Source organism: Amyelois transitella, chromosome 31, assembly GCF_032362555.1.
Source record: "Amyelois transitella isolate CPQ chromosome 31, ilAmyTran1.1, whole genome shotgun sequence".
NCBI classification, from domain to species: Eukaryota; Metazoa; Arthropoda; class Insecta; order Lepidoptera; family Pyralidae; genus Amyelois; species Amyelois transitella.
The window spans coordinates 986,756-1,006,605 of record NC_083534.1 but is presented as its reverse complement, the minus strand read 5'-3'; the positions used below and the strand labels follow the sequence as shown (position 1 = coordinate 1,006,605).

At 38.8% G+C, this 19,850-nt stretch overlaps 2 protein-coding genes across 3 annotated transcripts in view; both read left to right on the top strand.

Moving 5' to 3' along the window:
* Positions 1-4,586, top strand: part of LOC106142958 (insulin-degrading enzyme) — a 37,902-nt gene extending 33,316 nt beyond the window's left edge. For both annotated transcript variants that reach the window (XM_060953272.1, XM_060953271.1), the window contains 3 exons: positions 992-1,072; positions 2,329-2,478; positions 3,340-4,586. In XM_060953272.1, coding sequence (XP_060809255.1) covers positions 992-1,072; positions 2,329-2,478; positions 3,340-3,447 — 339 coding nt within the window. In that variant the 3' untranslated portion in view covers positions 3,448-4,586. The remainder of the gene's footprint in view (positions 1-991; positions 1,073-2,328; positions 2,479-3,339) is intronic.
* Positions 4,587-5,382: 796 nt separating this feature from the next.
* On the top strand, positions 5,383-19,757 carry LOC106142947 (serine protease snake). Its single transcript, XM_060953320.1, has 10 exons — positions 5,383-5,612; positions 7,127-7,227; positions 7,802-7,929; positions 9,906-10,039; positions 10,481-10,632; positions 15,024-15,136; positions 16,498-16,650; positions 17,652-17,778; positions 18,176-18,307; positions 19,506-19,757. Exons 1-10 carry the CDS (start codon positions 5,528-5,530, stop codon positions 19,677-19,679), a joined length of 1,299 nt encoding a protein of 432 aa, XP_060809303.1. The 5' UTR covers positions 5,383-5,527; the 3' UTR covers positions 19,680-19,757.
* The last annotated feature ends 93 nt before the right edge of the window (positions 19,758-19,850 follow it).

Genomic DNA, 19,850 nt, shown 5'->3' with positions numbered 1-19,850 from the left:
TCACGTCTATATCCCTAGCGGGGTAGACAGAGCCACCAGTCTTGAAAAGACTGATAGGCCACGCTCAGCTGTTTGGCTTAGTGATAGAATTGAGATTCAAATAGTGACAGGTTGCTAGCCCATCGCCTAAAAGTAGAATCCCAAGTTTTTATAGCCTTTATATATGTATATATACGGGACAAATTATACTGATTGAGTTAGCCTAGAAGTGAGTTCGAGACTTGTGTTATGAGATACTAACTCAACGATACTATATTTTATAATAAATACTTTTGAGTCCTGAGTCTTGACGAAGAAAGTTTGAGACTTGTGTGGTTTTCGGCACCAATAAACAGAATAGGACCACTCCATCTCGTTCCCATGGATGTCGTTAAAGGCGACTAATACATAGGCTTATAAACTTGGGATTCTTCTTTTAGACGATGGGCTAGCGACCTGTCATATTTGAATCTCAATTCTATCATTAAGCCGAACAGTTGAACGTGGCCTATCAGTCTTCTGAAGACTGTTGGCTCTGTCTACCCCGCAAGGAAGATAGATAAAACTATACATACAAAACAGCACAAAACAGACAGAGATGGTACAAAGGCGGACTTATCGCTGATGCAATCTCTTCCACTCAACCTTCGGGTGGAAGGAAACCAAACAGGAGATTGGCGTTGGCGCAGAGCAAGACAAATAAATGTTTTATACATACATACATAAAATCTCGCCTCTTTCCCGGAGGGGTAGGCAGAGCTACAGGCAGGCTACCTCTTTCCACTTGCCACGATCTCTGCATATTTCCTTCGCTTCATCCACATTCATAACTCTCTTCATGCAAGCTCGGCGGTTTCGGGTACTTTTGACCTGACCCTTTACCAGGACGTCCTTAATTTGATCAAGATACGTTCGTCTAGGTCTTCCCACTCAATGTTTATAGACGTTATTATATGTATGTATGTAAGATCATTTCGGAGCCCTGCAGTCATAACCTTTTTATTCTCAACAGGTTTACAACTTTGACCGGCCGAGAATAGAAGTTGAACAATTGAACACGGTCACAAAAGGTGAAATGTTGGATTTCTTTAAGGTAATGTTGATTAATTAATATATATTATAATTTATTTGTGCCGTGCGGTGGTTCCCGGCACCAAAAAGAAAAAGAGAATAGGACCGTATCTCCGTATTTTTCCCATGGATGTTGTAAAAGGCGACTAATGGCTAATAAACATGGGATTATTTCAAAACGTTTTGTTATTATCTTTTATTATTGTATTATATGTTATCAACTGTCAAAAAAGATGATTAGTTGAAAATTCGGTCAAGTGCGAGTCGGATTCACGCTCGGAAATTTCCGTACCACTTTTTCAACGTTTGTAACTTAAATACCGTTTTGCCTGTTTTTTGAAATCGCTCAGAAATGGAGGGTTTTTATAACAACGCCATCTGGCGCAAATCTTCAACAAATACATACCACGTTGCATGTCCACTCCTAATAAGTTCAGAAAAATTAATTAAATATTTTTTGTGAACATTTTAAGCGTACTACTTGCCTGTAACCGTTATTAATATTAAGCAAAAAAAATAACACGTATTTCGGACGGGGAGGCTCCTTAATATATTTATATTGTTTTAATTTTTTGTGTTTGTCGGCAACGGAAATGCATAATTTAAAATAAAGTTACAGCTTTCACTGTTTATGAGATACAGCTTGGTGACAGACAGACAACAGACGCTTAGTAATAGGGTTGTAGCGGGAGCGATGATTCGGGCTCGACCGCCACCAAAGGGAAGATCTCCCGCCAGGCTGGTGTGACGCCTGGGGAACCGCGCGACACACGATGTTGTGTCGGAGGTTATATATATATATATAGCTCCAATCCGTGAAATCTTTGCTTGCGCGATTTAGGTTTTTCGATGTTTTTGACTGTTGGCGTCACTTGATTTTATTTTTGTGACTTGTGGCGTAGAGATGTCGCCACAGGATCCCGTTTTTAGGTGTGGAACCCTAAAAAGTAAGTGATAACAGCTAATTTTGGACATTTACATTTTTATTCGTGCCGTGTGGTTCCCGGCACCAGTACAAAAAAGAATAGAACCACTCCATCTCTTTCCCATGGATGTCGTAAAAGGCGACTAAGGGATAGGCTTACAAAATTGGGATTCTTTTTTTAGGCGATGGGCTAGCGACCTGTCACTATTTGAATCTCAATTCTATCGTTAAGCCAAACAGCTGAACGTGGCCTATCAGTCTTTTCAAGACTGTTCGCTCTGTCTAGCCCACAAGGGATATAGACGTGACCATATGTATGTATGTATTTATCGAATTTTATGAATTTTTCACAGAAACACATTAGCGGCAAGTCTAAAGAACGCAGAAAGCTGTCCGTCCACGTGATATCGACGGCGGAGGGCGGCGCCGGACACGAACCGGACGGGCGGACGAACGGCGACGCCGGACGCGAGGACGGTCCGAGCGACAATGACAAGAAGGAGGTGGGTATTGTTTTTATGAGACTGATAAAGGATTTTAAAATTAACTGTATTTTTTAAAGTTTCGCGTTGCATTGAAATATGTATTTGAAAAAAGAAAACTTTATATTTATCTCGTAAATACGAGACTTACGCGTTCTTCTTAAGTGTTACTTACTTAAATAAAGTAAGTAATACATAATTAAAGTACTTAAGTATACTTAGGTAAAGTAAGTAATACTTAAGAAGAATGCGCAAGAGTATATTTACATAATCTTCTGTTGCGCATTCTTCATGCTTTTAAAAACAATTGTCTGAAAAATTAAAAGCCCACAAAAAGTATATATCTGAATTATAATTAGAGACCCCGGGCTAACAAATGCCAAAGTTTATCTTTTTGGTCCTTCGAGCCGGATTATCAAAGTTTTTATTGACTGTTATTCAAATTTAAAATTTTAATTCATTATTACATTGTTTTACGACGATACGACAAATAAATTACTTCAAACTAAGTTTAATGCCACTTCCAAAGCGTGAGTGCAGTGAAACGATCAGTCTTTGCAAGACTGTTCGCTCTGTCTACCCCGCAAGGGATATAGACGTGATAAATATCATATATCACTACATAGTATAAAACAAAGTCGCTATTTTAGTCTGTTTGTCTGTATGCTTAAATCTTTAAAATTACGCAACGGATTTTGATGCGGTTTTTTGTAACAGGTAGAGTGATTCAAGAGGAAGGTTTTTATGTATATAATTTTTTCCGAATTTTGCACCCGTGCGAAGCCGGGCGGGTCGCTAGTTATTTATATGGCAAAACAACGTTTGCCGGGACAGCTAGTATATATACCTATATATATATATAAGTTAATTTTTTGTTCGCAGCCCACAAAAGTGTGTGACTTGGTGGACTTCAAGTCTCGCCGTCGCCTGTACCCCCACCCCGCGCCCTTCACCAACGTGCCTAGGAAGGGTCAACATTGTAAATTGTAGCTGTAAATCTGTTTGGACCTTAATACGCCGTGATAAGGTTCCAAATTGCATAGTAAAAAACGAGTTTCTGGAAATGTTACATAATAGACAGTGCCGTGTGATTCTCGGCACCAATACACAAAAGAATAGGATCACTCCATCTCTTTCCCGTGGATCGTCGTAAAAGGTGACTAAGGGATAGGCTTACAAACTTGGGATTATTTTTAAGGTGATGGGCTAGCAACCTGTCACTATTGGAATCTCAATTTTATCTTACAGCCAAACAGCTGAACGTGGCCTATCAGTCTTTGCAAGACTGTTGGCTCTGTCTGCCCCGCAGGGGATATAGACGTGATTACATGTAATATTATTGAAATAGTTTAGAAGTTAAACCTACACCTTAGTCGCTTTTTACGACATCCATGTGGCAGTGAGATGGAGTGGTCCAATTTCCTTTTTCTATTGGTGCCGGGAACCACCCGGAACTATTTTAAAATGTCAAAGTACACAAATTAAGCATTTCATGAAAGTACATTAATAACTTTTAATTTACTAGCGCTGTAGTAGAAAATTACTTAGTTTTAATTGTTGATAACGACATTTCATATAATATTTGGCAAATTAGTTGCTCAAAGCACATTCAGAGTGTGTGAAACGTAAGGCATGCTGCCGCCATGTTGGTTTAATACATACATACATATAATCACGTCTATCTCCCATGTGGGGTAGACAGAGCCAACAGTATTGAAAAAAACTGATAGGCTACATTGAGCTATTTGGCTTAATGATAGAATTAAGATTCAAATAGTGACAGGTTGCTAGCCCGTCGCCTAAAAGAAGAATCCCAAGTTTATAAGCCTATGCCTTAGTCGCCTTTATGACATCCATGGGAACTAGATGGGGTGGTCCTATACTCTTTTTTTATTGGTGCCGGGAACCACATGACACACTGTCTACCCCGCAAAGGATATAGACGTGACTATATGTATGTATGTATGTAGATTGATGTCATACACATTGAAGTTTTAAATGAATTGAAAAAAAAAATGCTCTTTAGAATGAATATGATAAAAACTTATTGAATATTTTTAATGTATTTACTTTTATGCCATTTAATAATTGTATTTATTTTATACAGTATTTGAAAATAAGGATACATAATAAAGAATTAATAAATTACAATATGTTTTTTATTTCATCTAGTAAGTAAGGGTATTAGGATATCAGATGATGAGCGTCTTTGCTACACTGAGTTTTTTGGACTCGCCTTTTTTCTGTTACGGGAGGATTTTAGGAAGTCTTTTTAAAAGAAACTATTTATTTAACACTCGCGTTTATTAGAAACTGGATTTAGAACTTAAAGATAAAGAACATGTGCAAGAATAGGACCACTCCATCACTTTCCCATTGATGTCGTAAAAGACGACTAAGGGATATGCTTACAAAATTGGGATTCTTTTTTAGGCGATGGGCTAGCAACCTGTCACTATTTGAATCATAATAAAAAGAAAAGAAAGAAAAATGTTTATTTGGTACAAAATACTTCGTCCGTGTGGAATAGTTATTTTAGACATCATTGAAATCCTCAAGGATTGATCCCGTTACCCGTTTTTTTCACACTTTCCATTATTTCTTTGCGCCTTATAGTTGCAGCATGATGTCATATAGCCAAGAGCCTTCCTCGATAAATTTTCCAGAATCTTTTGCCCCGTTTTAGAATAGGTAAGAACAAAAAAAAACTGCTACATTAGATACAAATCTTTTTGACAGAACGAAGTCGGGTCAGGTCGTTTTTTAGAAAATAATATGAATTGTCATTATCACAAAATGGCCTAGGTCGCCTCGGTTCAACGATTATTTTAACTTTTTGTACCGGTTTATTACTCATCAGCTGACGCATGAGCGGCCATTGCTGTCTGTATGTTTTAATGTTTTTATTTTTTAGTGACCACTCACCAGCCAGCGTGGAATCATGTTGCGTTCGGTTTTTTCGTAATTATTTTTTTCATATTCTAGTTATTATTAATTTAACGAACTGTTTAGTTTTATTGTGAAGTCGAAGTGCCATAGAAGTTAGCGTTAAGATATTATTACTTTCACAATGGAAGTGAACAGACATGTTTTTAAAATGTTTTTCCTGTTTATTTTATTGTTTTGTGTCGGATTGGTAAACAGTCAGGATAAAGGTAAGAATGTTGTTCTTTAATTATTCAATAGATTAAATTCCTACATACATATAATCACGTCCATATCCCTTGCGGGGTAGACAGACCCAACAGTCTTGAAAATACTGATAGACCACGTACAGCAGTTTGACTTACTGATAGAATTTAGATTCATATATAGTGACAGGTTGCTAGCCCGTCGACTAAAAGTTTATAAGCATATCCCTTAGTCACCTTTTACGACATCCAAGGGAAAGAGATGGAGTGGTCCTATTCTTTTTTCTATTGGTGTTGTGGGAACCACACGTCAACCAACTTGGCCTGTCAGTATTTTTAAAGACTGTTGGCTCTGTCTACCCCGCAGGGGATATAGACGTGATTATAGGTATGTATGTATGTATAAATAAATAAATAAATATATACGGGACAAATTACACAGAATGAGTTAGCCTCGAAGTAAGTTCGAGACTTGTGTTACGAGATACTAACTCAACGATACTATATTTTATAATAAATATCTACTTATATAGATAAATATCCAAGACCCAGGCCAATCAGGGAAAGTTCATTCTCATCATGCCCTGACCGGGATTCGAACCCGGGACCTCCGGTGTCACAGACAAGCGCACTACCGCTGCGCCACAGCGGCCGTCAAAATTTATGTAAATTACCATTTTTTTTCGGAAGTCACGTCCAAAAGGTAGGTATATTAGTTGCTGTGTTAAACAACGGAATTCCCAAATGCGTATCTATTGTTTTACGTTCTGCTTGCAACATAATTATTATCATCTTAATTTACCCGCTTAATTTGCGTAAATAATTTACAAAAGTATGTTAAGTAGGTATATACATATGTAGGTATGATTTATTTGTACATGCTTCAAAAGTTACTATTCATTTATTTAAACTTTATTCACGTATAATGTACAACAGGTGCCGTGTGAATAGAAATAGAAATAGAAAAAAGAATAGGACCACTCCCACTTCTTTCCCATGGATGTCGTAAACGGCGAGTTGGGGATAGGCTTATAAACTTGGGATTCTTCTTTTAGGCGATGGGCTAGCAACCTGTCACTATTTGAATTTAAAACTATTGGAAAATAAATACGGGTTAGGTTCCCCTGCAAAAGTTGCGGAAGTCAGACGATGCACGCTTCGTGTAAAAACCTGACTCACCCAATCCAGGGTCCATGGTCAAAGGCACACCCCGGGCTCCTCTCCAGGGGGGTAAGGATGCGACCGGGACTAAAGCCAGGAGGAAGAAGGGTATTAATTTAAATTATCTACGTATTTAAGACTTAGACGAACGTATCTTGATCAAATTAAGGACGTCCTGGTAAAGGGTCAGGTCAAAAGTATCTACACGAAACCGCCGAGCTTGTATGAAGAGAGTTATGAATGTGGATGAAGCGAAAGAAGTATGCAGAGATCGTGGCAAGTGGAAAAAGGTAATCTCTGCCTACCTCTCCGGGAAAGAGGCGTGATTTAATGTATGTATCTATTTAAATGATCAGGAGGAATATTTGTTTTTTCAGGGGAGAAATGTTTACTTGTAAGCGGCTCCGATGGTATATGTAAGAATATAAGAAACTGCCCTAAAGCTATAGAAGATATAAAGAACCGAAAAATACCTCAGGTAACCACTGCATACATATACATACTTTAGATAGATAGATATTTATATGATAGATTATATGATAGATATATTATATAGTGCCGTGTGGTCCCCGGCACCAACATAAAAAAGGATAGGACCACTCCATCTCATTTCCCGTTAATGTCGTAAGAGGCGACTAAGGGATGGCCTTATAAACTTGGGATTCTCGTTTTAGGCGATGGGCTAGCAACCTGTCACTATTTGAATCTCAATTCTATCATAAAGCCAAACAGCTGAATGTGGCCCATCAGTCTCTACAAGACTTTTGGCTCTGTCTACCCCGCAAGGGATATAGACGTGACTATATGAATGAATGAAGAGATAGATAGATAAAACTATTGCACCATACGAGTAAAACATACAAAACAACACAAAACAGATAGAGAATTATCGCTAATGCAATCTCTTCCAGTCAACCTTTGATGATTTCTTTATTATTTCTGTAGCTTGTGGCGTATAGATATACGCCACAAGTTTTTTCAAGACTGTTGGCTCTGCCTACCCCGTACGCAATAAGACGTGACCGTATGTATGTATGTTTTTTTTTCATAAGACATGCGGCTTCTCCGGGCTAGACACAATAGTCTGCTGTCCGACTGAGTCTCCGGCTACCCCGGCTACTGCCAGGCCCGTGACAGCTACCACCACCAGCACCAGGCCTCTGGCTACCACCACACGGAGGTAAGTCTTCTTCCACCAGACATTGGACTCTGTTGCGCCGTGACCTGATCAGAAAGTAAACTTTTGATCATGATCCATAGTTATGTAAATAATAAATAAATACGGGACAAATTACACAGATTGAGTTAATCTCGAAGTAAGTTCGAGACTTGTGTTACGAGATACTAACACAACGATACTATACTTTATAATACATACTTATATAGATAAACATCCAAGACCCAGGCCAATCAGAAAAAGTTCTTTTCTCATCATGTCCTGGCCGGGATTCGAACCCGGGACCTCCGGTGTCACAGACAAGCGTACTACCGCTGCGCCACATAGGCCGTCATTGTGTGTGGCTGTGAGGATTAAGGCTAACCCTATTGGCTCAGATCTACATTTGTAAATTGACATACATACGTACATGTATATAGTCACGTCTATATCCCTTACGGGGTAGACAGAGCTTACAGTCTTGAAAAACTGGAAGGCCACGTTGGCTTAATGATGGAATTGAGATTTAAATTGTGACAGGTTGCGAGCCCATCGCCTAAATGAGGCCTATCCCTTAGTCGCCTTTTACGACATCCTTGGGAAAGGAGGATGGAGTGCTCTTATTCCTTTTTATATTTGCGCCGGGAACCACCCAGCACGGTAAATTGTCGTCCGGAAAAATGTTACAGTGTTGTTTGTTCCGCCGCTTTGGAAGAGATAGTACCTATATATAATTGATAAGCGACATCTCTGTATAAAATTTTGAAAATAAATAAATTTCTTTACCTAGTTATACACAGTTGTGAGGTGGTTACGAGTTCCTTTAGTTTTTCAGACATTTTTAATGTTGTATACTTTTCTATGTCGCCACTGTACTTGCCAGCGATAGAATATACATCTCAATATTATCAGCTGAATCAGTCTTCCAAAACTGCTGGCTCTGTCTATCCCGCAAGGGATAACGTGATAATACGAATGAATGAATGATGACGGCCTCTGTGGCGCAGCGGTAGTACGTTTGTCTGTGACACCGAAGGTCCCGGGTTCGAATCCCGGTCAGGGCATGATGAGAAAAGAACTTTTTATGATTAGCCTGGGTCTTGGATGTTTATCTATATAAGTATTTATTATAAAATACAGTATCGTTGAGTTATTATCTCGTAACACAAGTCTCGAACTTACTTCGAGACAAACTCAATCTGTGTAATTTGTCCCGTATATATTTATTTATTATTTATTATGATCAAAATAACCGTTTGTCGTAAAAGCGCTACAGAAAATTTGTATTTCGTTTTAAATTGTCAGCTTGGCAACAAAATTATCAGGAATTGTGGTAATAAAGGTTTTTGCAATAAACAAGAGTTTATTTAAGTCTGTGCTGTGGATGATATCGTTTTTCCTCAAGCTCACCAGTTTGCGACATAAAATATGCATTTAATTAGTTGCACCGTTTTCCTGCATTAAGATCACAATTTTATTTCAATTTTTCCTCTTCTTTTGCTTTAAAAGAGATAATTATCGTAGGTATACAAACATACATACTTTATATATATCACGTCTACATATATCCCTTGCGGGGTAGACAGAGCCAACAGTCTTGAAAAGACTGAATGGCCACGTTCAGCTATTTGGCTTTAAGATAGAATTGAGATTCAAATAGTGACAGGTTGCTAGCTCATCGCCTAAAAAAGAATCCCAAGTTTGTAAGCCTATCCCTAAGTCGCCTTTTACGACATCCATGGGAAAGAGATGGAGTGGAGATTTTTTTTTGTATTGGTGTCGGGAACCGTGTGGTTCCCGCTCGTTCACACTTTATATAAATCACGTCTATATCCCTTGCGGGGCAGACAGAGACAACAGTCTCGAAAAAACCGATATGCCACGCTCAGCTGTTTGGTTTCATGGGAAAGAAATGAGATTGAATCTTAATGCTATCACTACACATAACAAAAAAAAAAAAAGTACTTGGTTTTTTTTATTTTGTCACTTTTCTTTTTCAGAGTAAAAACTACCACAGAGTACACTCCGACTGAGCCAGATTACGTGGACAACAATGGTGGCACCAGCAAAGACGGGTGCGAGGCTCTGTCACCCTCGCTAACTTCAAAGAAGACAGGCAGGAAAGCCTGGGACAGTAAGTGGCCTTTGCTGGTTACGCTCCGGTGAGAATTAAAAAAATCCTTAGCAGACGTCGTGGTTAACTACATTTTTTTAGCGCTATAAAGTGCCGTGTGGTTCCCGGCACCAATAACAAGAATAGGATCACTCCTTGTTTTACCCATGGATGTCGTAAAAGGCAACTAAGGTATAGGCTTATATACTTAGAATTCTTCTTTTAGGCGATTGGCTAGCAACCTGTCACTATTTGAATCTCAATTCTAATCATAAAGCCAATAAGCTGAACGTGGCCTACCAGTCTTTTGAACACTTCTGGCTCTGTCTACCCCGCAAGGGTAAAAGACGTGACTATATGTATATATGTACGTATCACTTTTGGCTCTGTCTACCCCGCAAGGGATATAGACGTGACTATACATATGAATGTATGTATGTGTTAACTAAATCCTTTTTGCAGAGTGCATTGAATACCAAGAGAAGTTTGTCTACCCCTGCGAGCCAGGTGTGGCACTCATCAGGGATGTGACCCGGGTCAACCATTGTATGCACAACGCTGATGAACTCATAGTTGGTGGAGTAGACGCCGCCACGGGGGAATTCCCTCATATGGTAAGAATTGTCTGAAGTATCGTAGTTATATGCAAAAAGAAAATCTACCAAGTATATGTCCTATACATATATACCTTCTGAAAAATTGTTCTACTTATGAATTGTATGTACTTCTTCTTCAACCTGCCGGCCTCTGTGGCTCAACAGTAGTACTCTTGTCTGTGACACTGGAGGTCCCGGGTTCGAATCCCGGCCAGGGCATGATGGGAAAAGAACTTTTTCTGATTGTCCTGGGTCTTGGATGTTTATCTATATAAGTATTTATTATAAAATATAGTATCGTTGAGTTAGTATCTCGTAACACAAGTTTCGAACTTACTTCGAGGCTAACTCAATCTGTGTAATTGGTCCCGTATTTACATTTATTTACAAAACCGCTGTGAGAGCGTGGCGTACTGTTACACAGGCTCGAGTCTTTAACAGACGCCAGTCTCCACCAATATTTTGTACATTTTTTTGTAATTTTTCTGTGCCTACGGAGACGTAATAAATACTTTTTTACTTTACTTTATATATAGATAAAAAGAAATTAGTGCGTTGCGGTTCCCGGCACTAATAAAATAGAGGGTAGCTCCATCTCTTTCCCACAGATGTCGTAAATGGTGACTTAGATATAGGCTTATTGGCTAGCATACATATATACATACATAAAATCACGCCTCTTTCCCGGAGGGGTAGGCAGAGACTACTACTCTTTCCACTTGCCACGATCTCTGCATACTTCCTTCGCTTCATCCACATTCATTTATTATTAGCTTGCAACCTGTAACTATTTCAATGTATAAAGTATATAGTAATATGTATAATACTTAGTATAAAGTAATACCAGTCAACCCGAATGGTTGACAAGTACATAAACTGTCTGACAGAACTTTAAGTGAGATCGATATAAATAAACTTAAACAAAATACAAAATTATACTAAGGTACCCGAGTCGAATATGGCCACCTTAAGGTTTAGAGTAATTTTTTTTAATGATTATGCGATAAAGGCCTGACTTTGCATATTTTCCTAAAAACCTTATCTATTTAGCTTTCATAACATAGAAAAAAAATTGCTAAATTATTGATCATTTCTATATAATATTCATTTTTTTAAAAAGGGGTAAATTGGCCATATTTCCGACCGTGTATGTAAATATGCCCACGGTGTGGTCATATTTACAGTATGGATAATTTTGTTATGAAATAAAATAAAATAATTTGTAAATTTCAAGTATTTTTATTAAACCAGTCCAGATATGTATTATCTTACGTTTAATAATCAAAAATCGTATAGGTACAAGTACTCTCTATAAAATATTTTAAGTCAAATCTAGCGAAAAACAACAATATTTAAATTTCTGTGCTAAATGTATTGGCTCAGCCTGAGATCCATTTAATACCTATCTTAACTTATTCTAACATCAGTCTCTGGCTTCAGTTCACAAAAATTAAAACAAAACACTTAAGAATTACTTGTCTTATTAATTAGATAAATTGGCTTGCTCTGAGATCAACTTAATTGTCAATAACAATAACAATAGAAGACTAAATCTGTGAGACATTAACTTCAAATCACATAAATTCTAAAGAGTGATAACTTAAATCTAGAGACAACATGCATGTGCATTAGACAATGCACAAAAGATACTTGAACGATCAATAAAGATACTTGAGTATCTTGGTTTTAATCATCATAACATTGGGGACATATAAAATTTTCTGTATCTTCGGCAGACAAACCAACGCACTCTTCATGGACATAGGAACCACATTTAAAACAAGATCGCATGTCAGCAACTCTATCTTGATCACAAACGAAGCAATACCAAGACTCACCAAGTTTTCTAGCTTTTCCTTTACCACTTTTCGGTTTTGAAGGAATCTTGTTTGATGAGGCTCTATTCCATTTTGAAGGATCTTGTTTTCTTTTTGGTAAAGTAATGTTGGATGGTCCAGGAATATCATTCTTTTTTTGAGAGGCAGCTGAGCATGACTTTGATGTACTTTTCTTCTTTTTTGAAGTTTTATTCGATGACCCTGGCAAAGTGTTTCTTTTCTGAGAAGCTGCTCCGGACGGACCTGGCAATTTTTTTTGTACAAAAGTTGCTTTCGTTAGTTCTTGAGCCAGACTATTAATGGCTTTTGCCCTCGGAGCAGTCTTTGGGCTAGATGTTGTCTTTACCGGAGTTTTTAACATAGCACTGAAAGATTCATATGATTCATTAAGTAAATCTGAAACTGCCTTTACAGCTTCTATGTTCTGGCTGTTCTGTTTCAAGCTTGCTAATGGGACGTCATCGTCGCTATCGTCACCTTCAGTACGAATATTTTCACCGAGCTTAAGTTGATCATTTCTCGAAGGTGAAGAAGGTGCAGTAGCTATGTTATTATTGTCTTGTGACAAGGCACGTACTGGTGATTTAGCATTGGTGCCAGAGTGACCACTTTGAACTGGAGTGTAACGATCACCGCTGATGTTCAAATTAGGATGAGAACAAGCTAAAATACTTTCACTGTCAACACTTGAATCAGTAATATCATTAGGATCTTCATTTTCGTTTTGTCCAGTATTAGATTCAGTTATTGTGGGATCGTATGTTGGGATACTTGGAGCATACGCTTCTTCGGGAATCTTTTGCGGATCAAATGGAAAAATCCCAGTAGCCTCGAAACCAGCTCTGATATTTGCCGGCGTTGCAGCCTTGTCCCACACCTTTGAAAATATAATTCCAAATCTTTGTTTCGTTATTTTACGATCCTGGTTGATAGACCAGTACCTCAGAACCTCCTCATCCCAATAATACTCATACGAATGAAAAACCGATTTGTCCATCGGCTGCAGCTCATGTGTTGTGTTGCTGGGAAGACAGAAAAGTTTTATATTGAATTTCTCTGCAACTTCAACTATGGTATAGTCCAGATGGCATTTAGCACCGTCAAAGATAAGAACACAAGGTCCTGATAGTTTAAATTTGGCGAAGTGGTGTAACCAGTTCACGAACGTTTCAGTATTCATACTGCCTTTGGGAGTCATTTGAGCTATTGACCCTGTAGGTAAAGAATCAATCCATTCAGGTTTCATTCTTTTGCCCTTGAACAAAATCATTGGGGGGATAGCGTGGCCTAAAGCGCTGCCACATGAGACTACAGTCACATTTTCACCATGTTCCGGCGCCACTAGGTGTACTCTTTTTGTTCCACGTTCCGCTAAAACTTGTGGTGCTTTATGTAAATTAAGCTGACAGCCTTTCTCATCGACATTGAAAATTCTCTCAGGTTTATTCAAAACGTCGTTTTCTTCCATAGTCTTTTTTAATTTGGCAAAATAGTCAGCAACTACGACTTTATTCAGCTTTGCGGCGCGTGCCGGGTTCAGATTTTGAGATTTTCTTCTACTGATATTTTTATGTCGATTTAGAAAACCTCTTAGCCAATCTCGTCCAACCATTAAGCCTCGACTCGATACTGAAACATTGTTTTGAATGCAAAACGTCTTGACACAAGTGCGTAGTACCCGTTGTGTTAGCGGATACCCCACATGGCATAAACGGATAATACGGGAAGCCAAATCTCTCTCTTGTGCTTCGTTTAAAAGCGGCTTTCTGCCTAAAGTAGACTTCGTAGTCTTTTTCTCTAATAAATAACGTCTTAACGTGCGCCTTGGGATGTTATAGTTTTTGGCAGCCGTGTATATCTTCACACCACGTTTGACAGCGGCAATTGCTCGTTTCATGTCATCTTCTGACCAATTACTCCGAATACCTTTACTTTTGTATCGCGGCATATCTAAAAAAGAAAATGTTACTAAGAATGAAAAAAATCATACATGCAATATGGCCAGTTGCTGGTTATATTTTCAGTCATAGGATTTTTATGCTTAACCTCACTCTGACCAAAAACACATGGATACTTTCATAAATGACAAAGAAAATATCGAAATACGATAACTGTGCCACCTGACAACGTGAATAAATATGCACTAAATCGAAAAACTAAAGAAATATAGCAAAAAACTTACTTGCGATTTTTAAGAGCAGCGATGCACCTTTCCACTGTGATGCCCGTTGAGCGACTGTGGAGAGGGTGGGGCGCCCTGCGGGTGCGCCGTTCAAATACGACCTTGGGCCACCAACATGGCGCGCAACGATCAGATTCTAACTATGTTTCGTATTTGTAATATTAGGATGTGGCCATATTTTTCGGCTGGCCATATTCGACACAGGTACCTTATTATAGTAAACTAGTTACAAATAATATACATACATACATATAATCACGTCTCTATCCCTTGCGGGGTAGACAGAGCCGACAGTCTTGAATAGACTGATAGGCCACGCTCAGCTGTTTGGCTATTTAGCTATTATCTTATAATTAAAATATTAAAAATATATATGTATTTGTCTCCAGGCGTTGCTCGGCTATGGAAATTACCTACTTTCAGCATCGTGGTTATGCGGGGGCGCCATTTTGAGCGAGAACTATATATTGACAGCCGGACACTGTCTTTTTCACAGAGATCTGTGAGTATTTATAAAATACTAGATTCCGGCATTAAGGAATTAAGGTAGACAGAGCTTACAGTCTTGAAACGACTGAATGCCACCTTCAGATGTACGGCTTACTAGAGGCCGCCCGCGACTTCGTCCGCATGGAAACCATATTAATCCCGCGGGAACTCCGGGATAAAAAGTAGCCTGTATGTTATTCTGGGTCTTCAGCTACCCACATACCAAATTTCTTCGTATTCGGTTCAGTAGTTCTTGCGTGAATGAGTAACAAACATCCATGCTGACATCCTGACATACTCGCAAACTTTCGCATTTATAATATTAGTAGATAGGATACGGAAAAATGTGTGTGCACTTTAACAGATCGTAACAGGTGACTAAGACAGCCATCAGTCTTGGAAAGACAGAAAGGCCACGTTGATATGTATGGCTTAATGATACATACATATAATCACGTCTATATCCCTTGCAGGGTAGACAGAGGCGACAGTCTTGGAAAGACTGATAGGCCACGTTCAGCTGTTTGGCTTGATGATAGAATTGAGATTCAAATAGTGATAGGTTGCAAGCACATCGCCAATAAGAAGAATCCCTTGTTAAAGCCTTTCCTTGATTGTCTTTTACAAACTGCGTGGCAAAAGAGTAGCAGCAGACATACATTACCAGACTAGTCGCCTTTTACGACATCTGTGGTGCCGTGGGTTCCTGGCGCAAATATAAAAAAAAAACATACGATCACTCCATCTCTTTACCATGGATGTCGTAAAAGGCGACTAAGGGATAGGGTTTATAAACTCGGGATTCTTCTTCTAGGCAACGGGCTAGCAACCTGCCACTTGTCTGTGACACCGGAGGTCCCGGGTTCGAATCCCGGCCAGGGCATGATGAGGAACGAACTTTCTCTGATTGGTCTGGGTCTTGGATGTTTATCTATCTAAATATTTATTATAAAATATAGTATCGCTGAGTTAGTATCTCGTAACACAAGTCTCGTACTTACTTCGAGGCTAGCTCAATCTGTGTAATTTGCCCCGTATATACATATATATCGTAAAAGGCGGCTAAGGGATAGGCTTACAAACTTGGGATTCCTTTTTAGGTGACGGGCTAGCAACCTGTCACTATTTGAATCTCAATCATATCATTAAGCCATATTTGGCCAACAGTCTTGAAAAGACGTAATAGCTGAACGTGGCCATTAAGTCTTTTCAAGACTGTTTCTTTCAAGGCACTTTCAAGGCTCTGTCTACCCCGCAAGGGATATAGACGTGACCATATATATATGTATGTATATATTATATATACATATATATATATATATATATATATATATTATATATATATAAGATATATATTTATAATTTTTTTTTCAGTGGACCAGTCACCTACACTATGATCGGTATATTGAAGAGAACAGACGATATAGACTCATCCAAGGTGTATAAGGTTAAAAAATCAGTTAAATACCCTGAGTATTACCCCCCAGGAAAGTACAACGATATAGCTCTTTTGGAGACGGAGAGGCCGTGAGTAACTATTTACATTACATGACTACTAGCGACCCGCCCCGGCTTCACGCGGGCAGCATTTATAGATATAAACCTTCATCAGAAAACCCTGTTTCCAATATTTCAAACAGGAACGAAATTCGTCCACAATTATCATGAAAATTAAAAATAAACATGTAAATAAATGTCTGAAAAATAAATTATTTTTCTAGTATCAAGATCAAGTAAAGTACAGAGTTGTCGAGATCGCTCAGCTGAATGAATTGTGTCGTTGACCTCTGAATCTTACGCGTCGCTTTTCCGCCGGCCGGGGTGATATGACGTATTTAGGATCATGGATTTTGATACTTTTATTTTTTTTCGTACTTTCTTAAATATGAACCGATATTTTTCTTTTAACGTTTTTAAATATCCTTTAGATGAGTACACTTAACAGTTAAATTTATGCAGTTGAATTAAAAGTCACCCTGTATAATTCCATTATTTTATTGTTGCATTTAGCCAATTGGAATATGTTATTTTCCATTTGCCGTGTGGTTCCCGGCACCAATATATAAAAAAAATAGGATCACTACATCTCTTTCCAATGAATGTCGTGAAAGGCGATTAAGGGATAGGCTTATAAATTTAGGATTCTCCTTTCAAGCGATGGGCTAGCAACCTGTCGCTATTTGAATTTCAGTTCCACCATTAAGCCTAACAGCTGAACGTGGCCTGTCAGTCTTTAAAGACTGCTGGCTCTGTGTACCCCGCAAGGGATATAGACGTGATTATATGAATGAATTAATATATTGTGGAGTGTGTGGAAAGTGGTAGAGTGTAAAGTGGAAAGAGGTAGTCACTGCATGTATGTATGTATACCTACATACATACATATAATCACGTCTATGTCCCTTGCGGGTGGACAGAGCCAACAGTCCTGAGTGGACTGATACGTAGCCAAATAGCTGACGTTCAGCTATTTGGCTTAAGATAGAATTGAGATTCGAATAGTGTATGTATTTATGAATATATTCCAGAATGAAACTAGGCCCGTACGCAGTCCCCGCTTGTCTCGACGTAGGAGACGTGAATGATGACAGAGTCTTGGCCACAGGCTGGGGACGCACCACATACGGGGGTGATTTGTCTGATACCCTACAAAAAGTACGTATAAATACTTACTTATTTCTATTAAGGTTCATTTGGTTACATCATTCGTTCATTAGCAGATATACAAGGAGTGTGTGGAGGGAAAGGTCGGAGTGGGAAGACCTAGACGAACGTATCTTGATCAAATTAAGGACGTCCTGGTGAAGGGTCAGGTCAAGAGTACCCGAAACTTGAAACGAAAAGCCGAGCTTGCATGAAGAGAGTTATGAATGTGGATGAAGCGAAGGAAGTGTGCAGAGATCGTGGCAAGTGGAAAGAGGTAGTCTCTGCCTACCAAGCAAGCGAAAATTTCACGGAACATATCATTAGCTTGATACTAAAATCGGGAATAACATTTGAGTTACCAACATTTTTAATTACAATTTAGGTACTTTTTCACTCTTATTTCAAGGTAACTCTCACCAAATTCACCAACGAAGAGTGCTCGGATCACTTTCCTCCAGAAAGAAAGATGAAGCAAGGGTTGAACGAGTCCACACAAATATGCTACGGAGACAAAACTATGTCTAAAGACACTTGTCAGGTTTGTCCCAAAGATATCTAATATATTTAAACGAGCAATTCTTGTATATATATAATCTTGATCTCGGAAACGGCTCCAACGATTTTCATGAAAGTTACAGATTAAGGGCTTTTCGGCTCAGGGAATCGATTTATCAAGGTCCTAGGTTCGAGAAAAGCTCGGTTCCCAAGATATATAAACCGCATTTTAAAATCCGCGTTTTAAGAAAATATATCAGCGCCATCTCTGGTAGACCGAGCAAAGCTCGGTCAACCGGGTACTTTGTCTTATCTATGAAATTAGGTAAAACAACATCCAACAATCTCTTTTTAATACATACATAGGTACATCACATTTGTCTTTTCCACGAAATTACATCCAACTTGGTAACAATCTCTTTTTAATACATACATACATATGGTCACGTCTATATCCCTTGCGGGGTAGACGGAGCCAACAGTCTTGAAAAGACTGAATGGCCACGTTCAGCTTTTTGGCTCGATGATAGAATTGAGATTCAAATAGTGACAGGTTGCCAGCCCATCGCCTAAAGAAGAATGCCAAGTTTGTAAGCCTATCCCTTAGTCGCATTTTACGAACATGGGAACGAGATGGAGTGGTCCTATTCTTTTTTTTATATTGGTGCCGGGAACCACACGGCAGAATTGCTTAATTTTTCGATAATCTAAAGGTATTTAGCCTGTAGCCTCCCCGTGACCACGATCTTGGGTAAGTTAGGTTTTTACACGAAACGACTCCCATTATGACCTTCGTTACCTTTGCAGAGGAATTATTAAGCGGATTGTTATTCAACCATACATAAGTACATATAATCACGTCTATATCCCTTACGGGGTAGACAGAGCTAACAGTCTTGTAAAGACTGATAGGCCACGTTCAGCTATTTGCCTTCAAGATAGAATTGACTGCCTCTGTGGCCCAGCGGTAATACGCTTGTCTGTGGCACCGGAAGTCCCGGGTTCGAATCCCGATCAGGTCATAATGAGAAACGAAATTTCTCTGATTGGTCTGGGTCTTGGATGTTTATCTTTCTAAGTATTTATTATAAAATATAGATAGTATCTTTGAGTTATTATCTCGTAACACAAGTTTCGAACTTACTTCGAGGCTAACTCAGTCTGTGTAATTTGTCCCGTATATTTATTTACAAAATTGAGATTATTGAACCATCTCTTATATAAATGACGTATATTTCCAGGGCGACAGCGGGTGCCCGATTCAGATAAAGAACAGTAAAATCCACTGCATGTACACAATAGTGGGAGTGACATCGTTCGGCAGGGCTTGCGGATACGTGGGCCAGCCGGGTGTTTACACGCGCGTGGAGTATTACACGCCCTGGATAGAGTCTGTTCTGTGGCCGGATCAGTAGAGCTGATAAACTGGCTAGTTTAGGATGTACTAGGTACAATGTCTTTGCCTTACATTACGTCTTTAATAAATAAAAACTATGATCTGTCAGTTTGTTTTTTTTATAAACCAAACATACGAGTACTAATTCGATTTACAACGGCTAAAGTCGGCTGCTTGTGTAAGAAGGTAC

Coding starts and splice junctions, on each gene's coding strand:
- LOC106142947 (XM_060953320.1), top strand. CDS start 5,528: ATGGAAGTGAACAGACATGTTTTTAAAATGTTTTTCCTGTTTATTTTA. Junction 10,040..10,480: donor AGGCAGGAAAGCCTGGGACA/GTAAGTGGCCTT, acceptor TCCTTTTTGCAG/AGTGCATTGAATACCAAGAG. Junction 18,308..19,505: donor TGTCTAAAGACACTTGTCAG/GTTTGTCCCAAA, acceptor GTATATTTCCAG/GGCGACAGCGGGTGCCCGAT.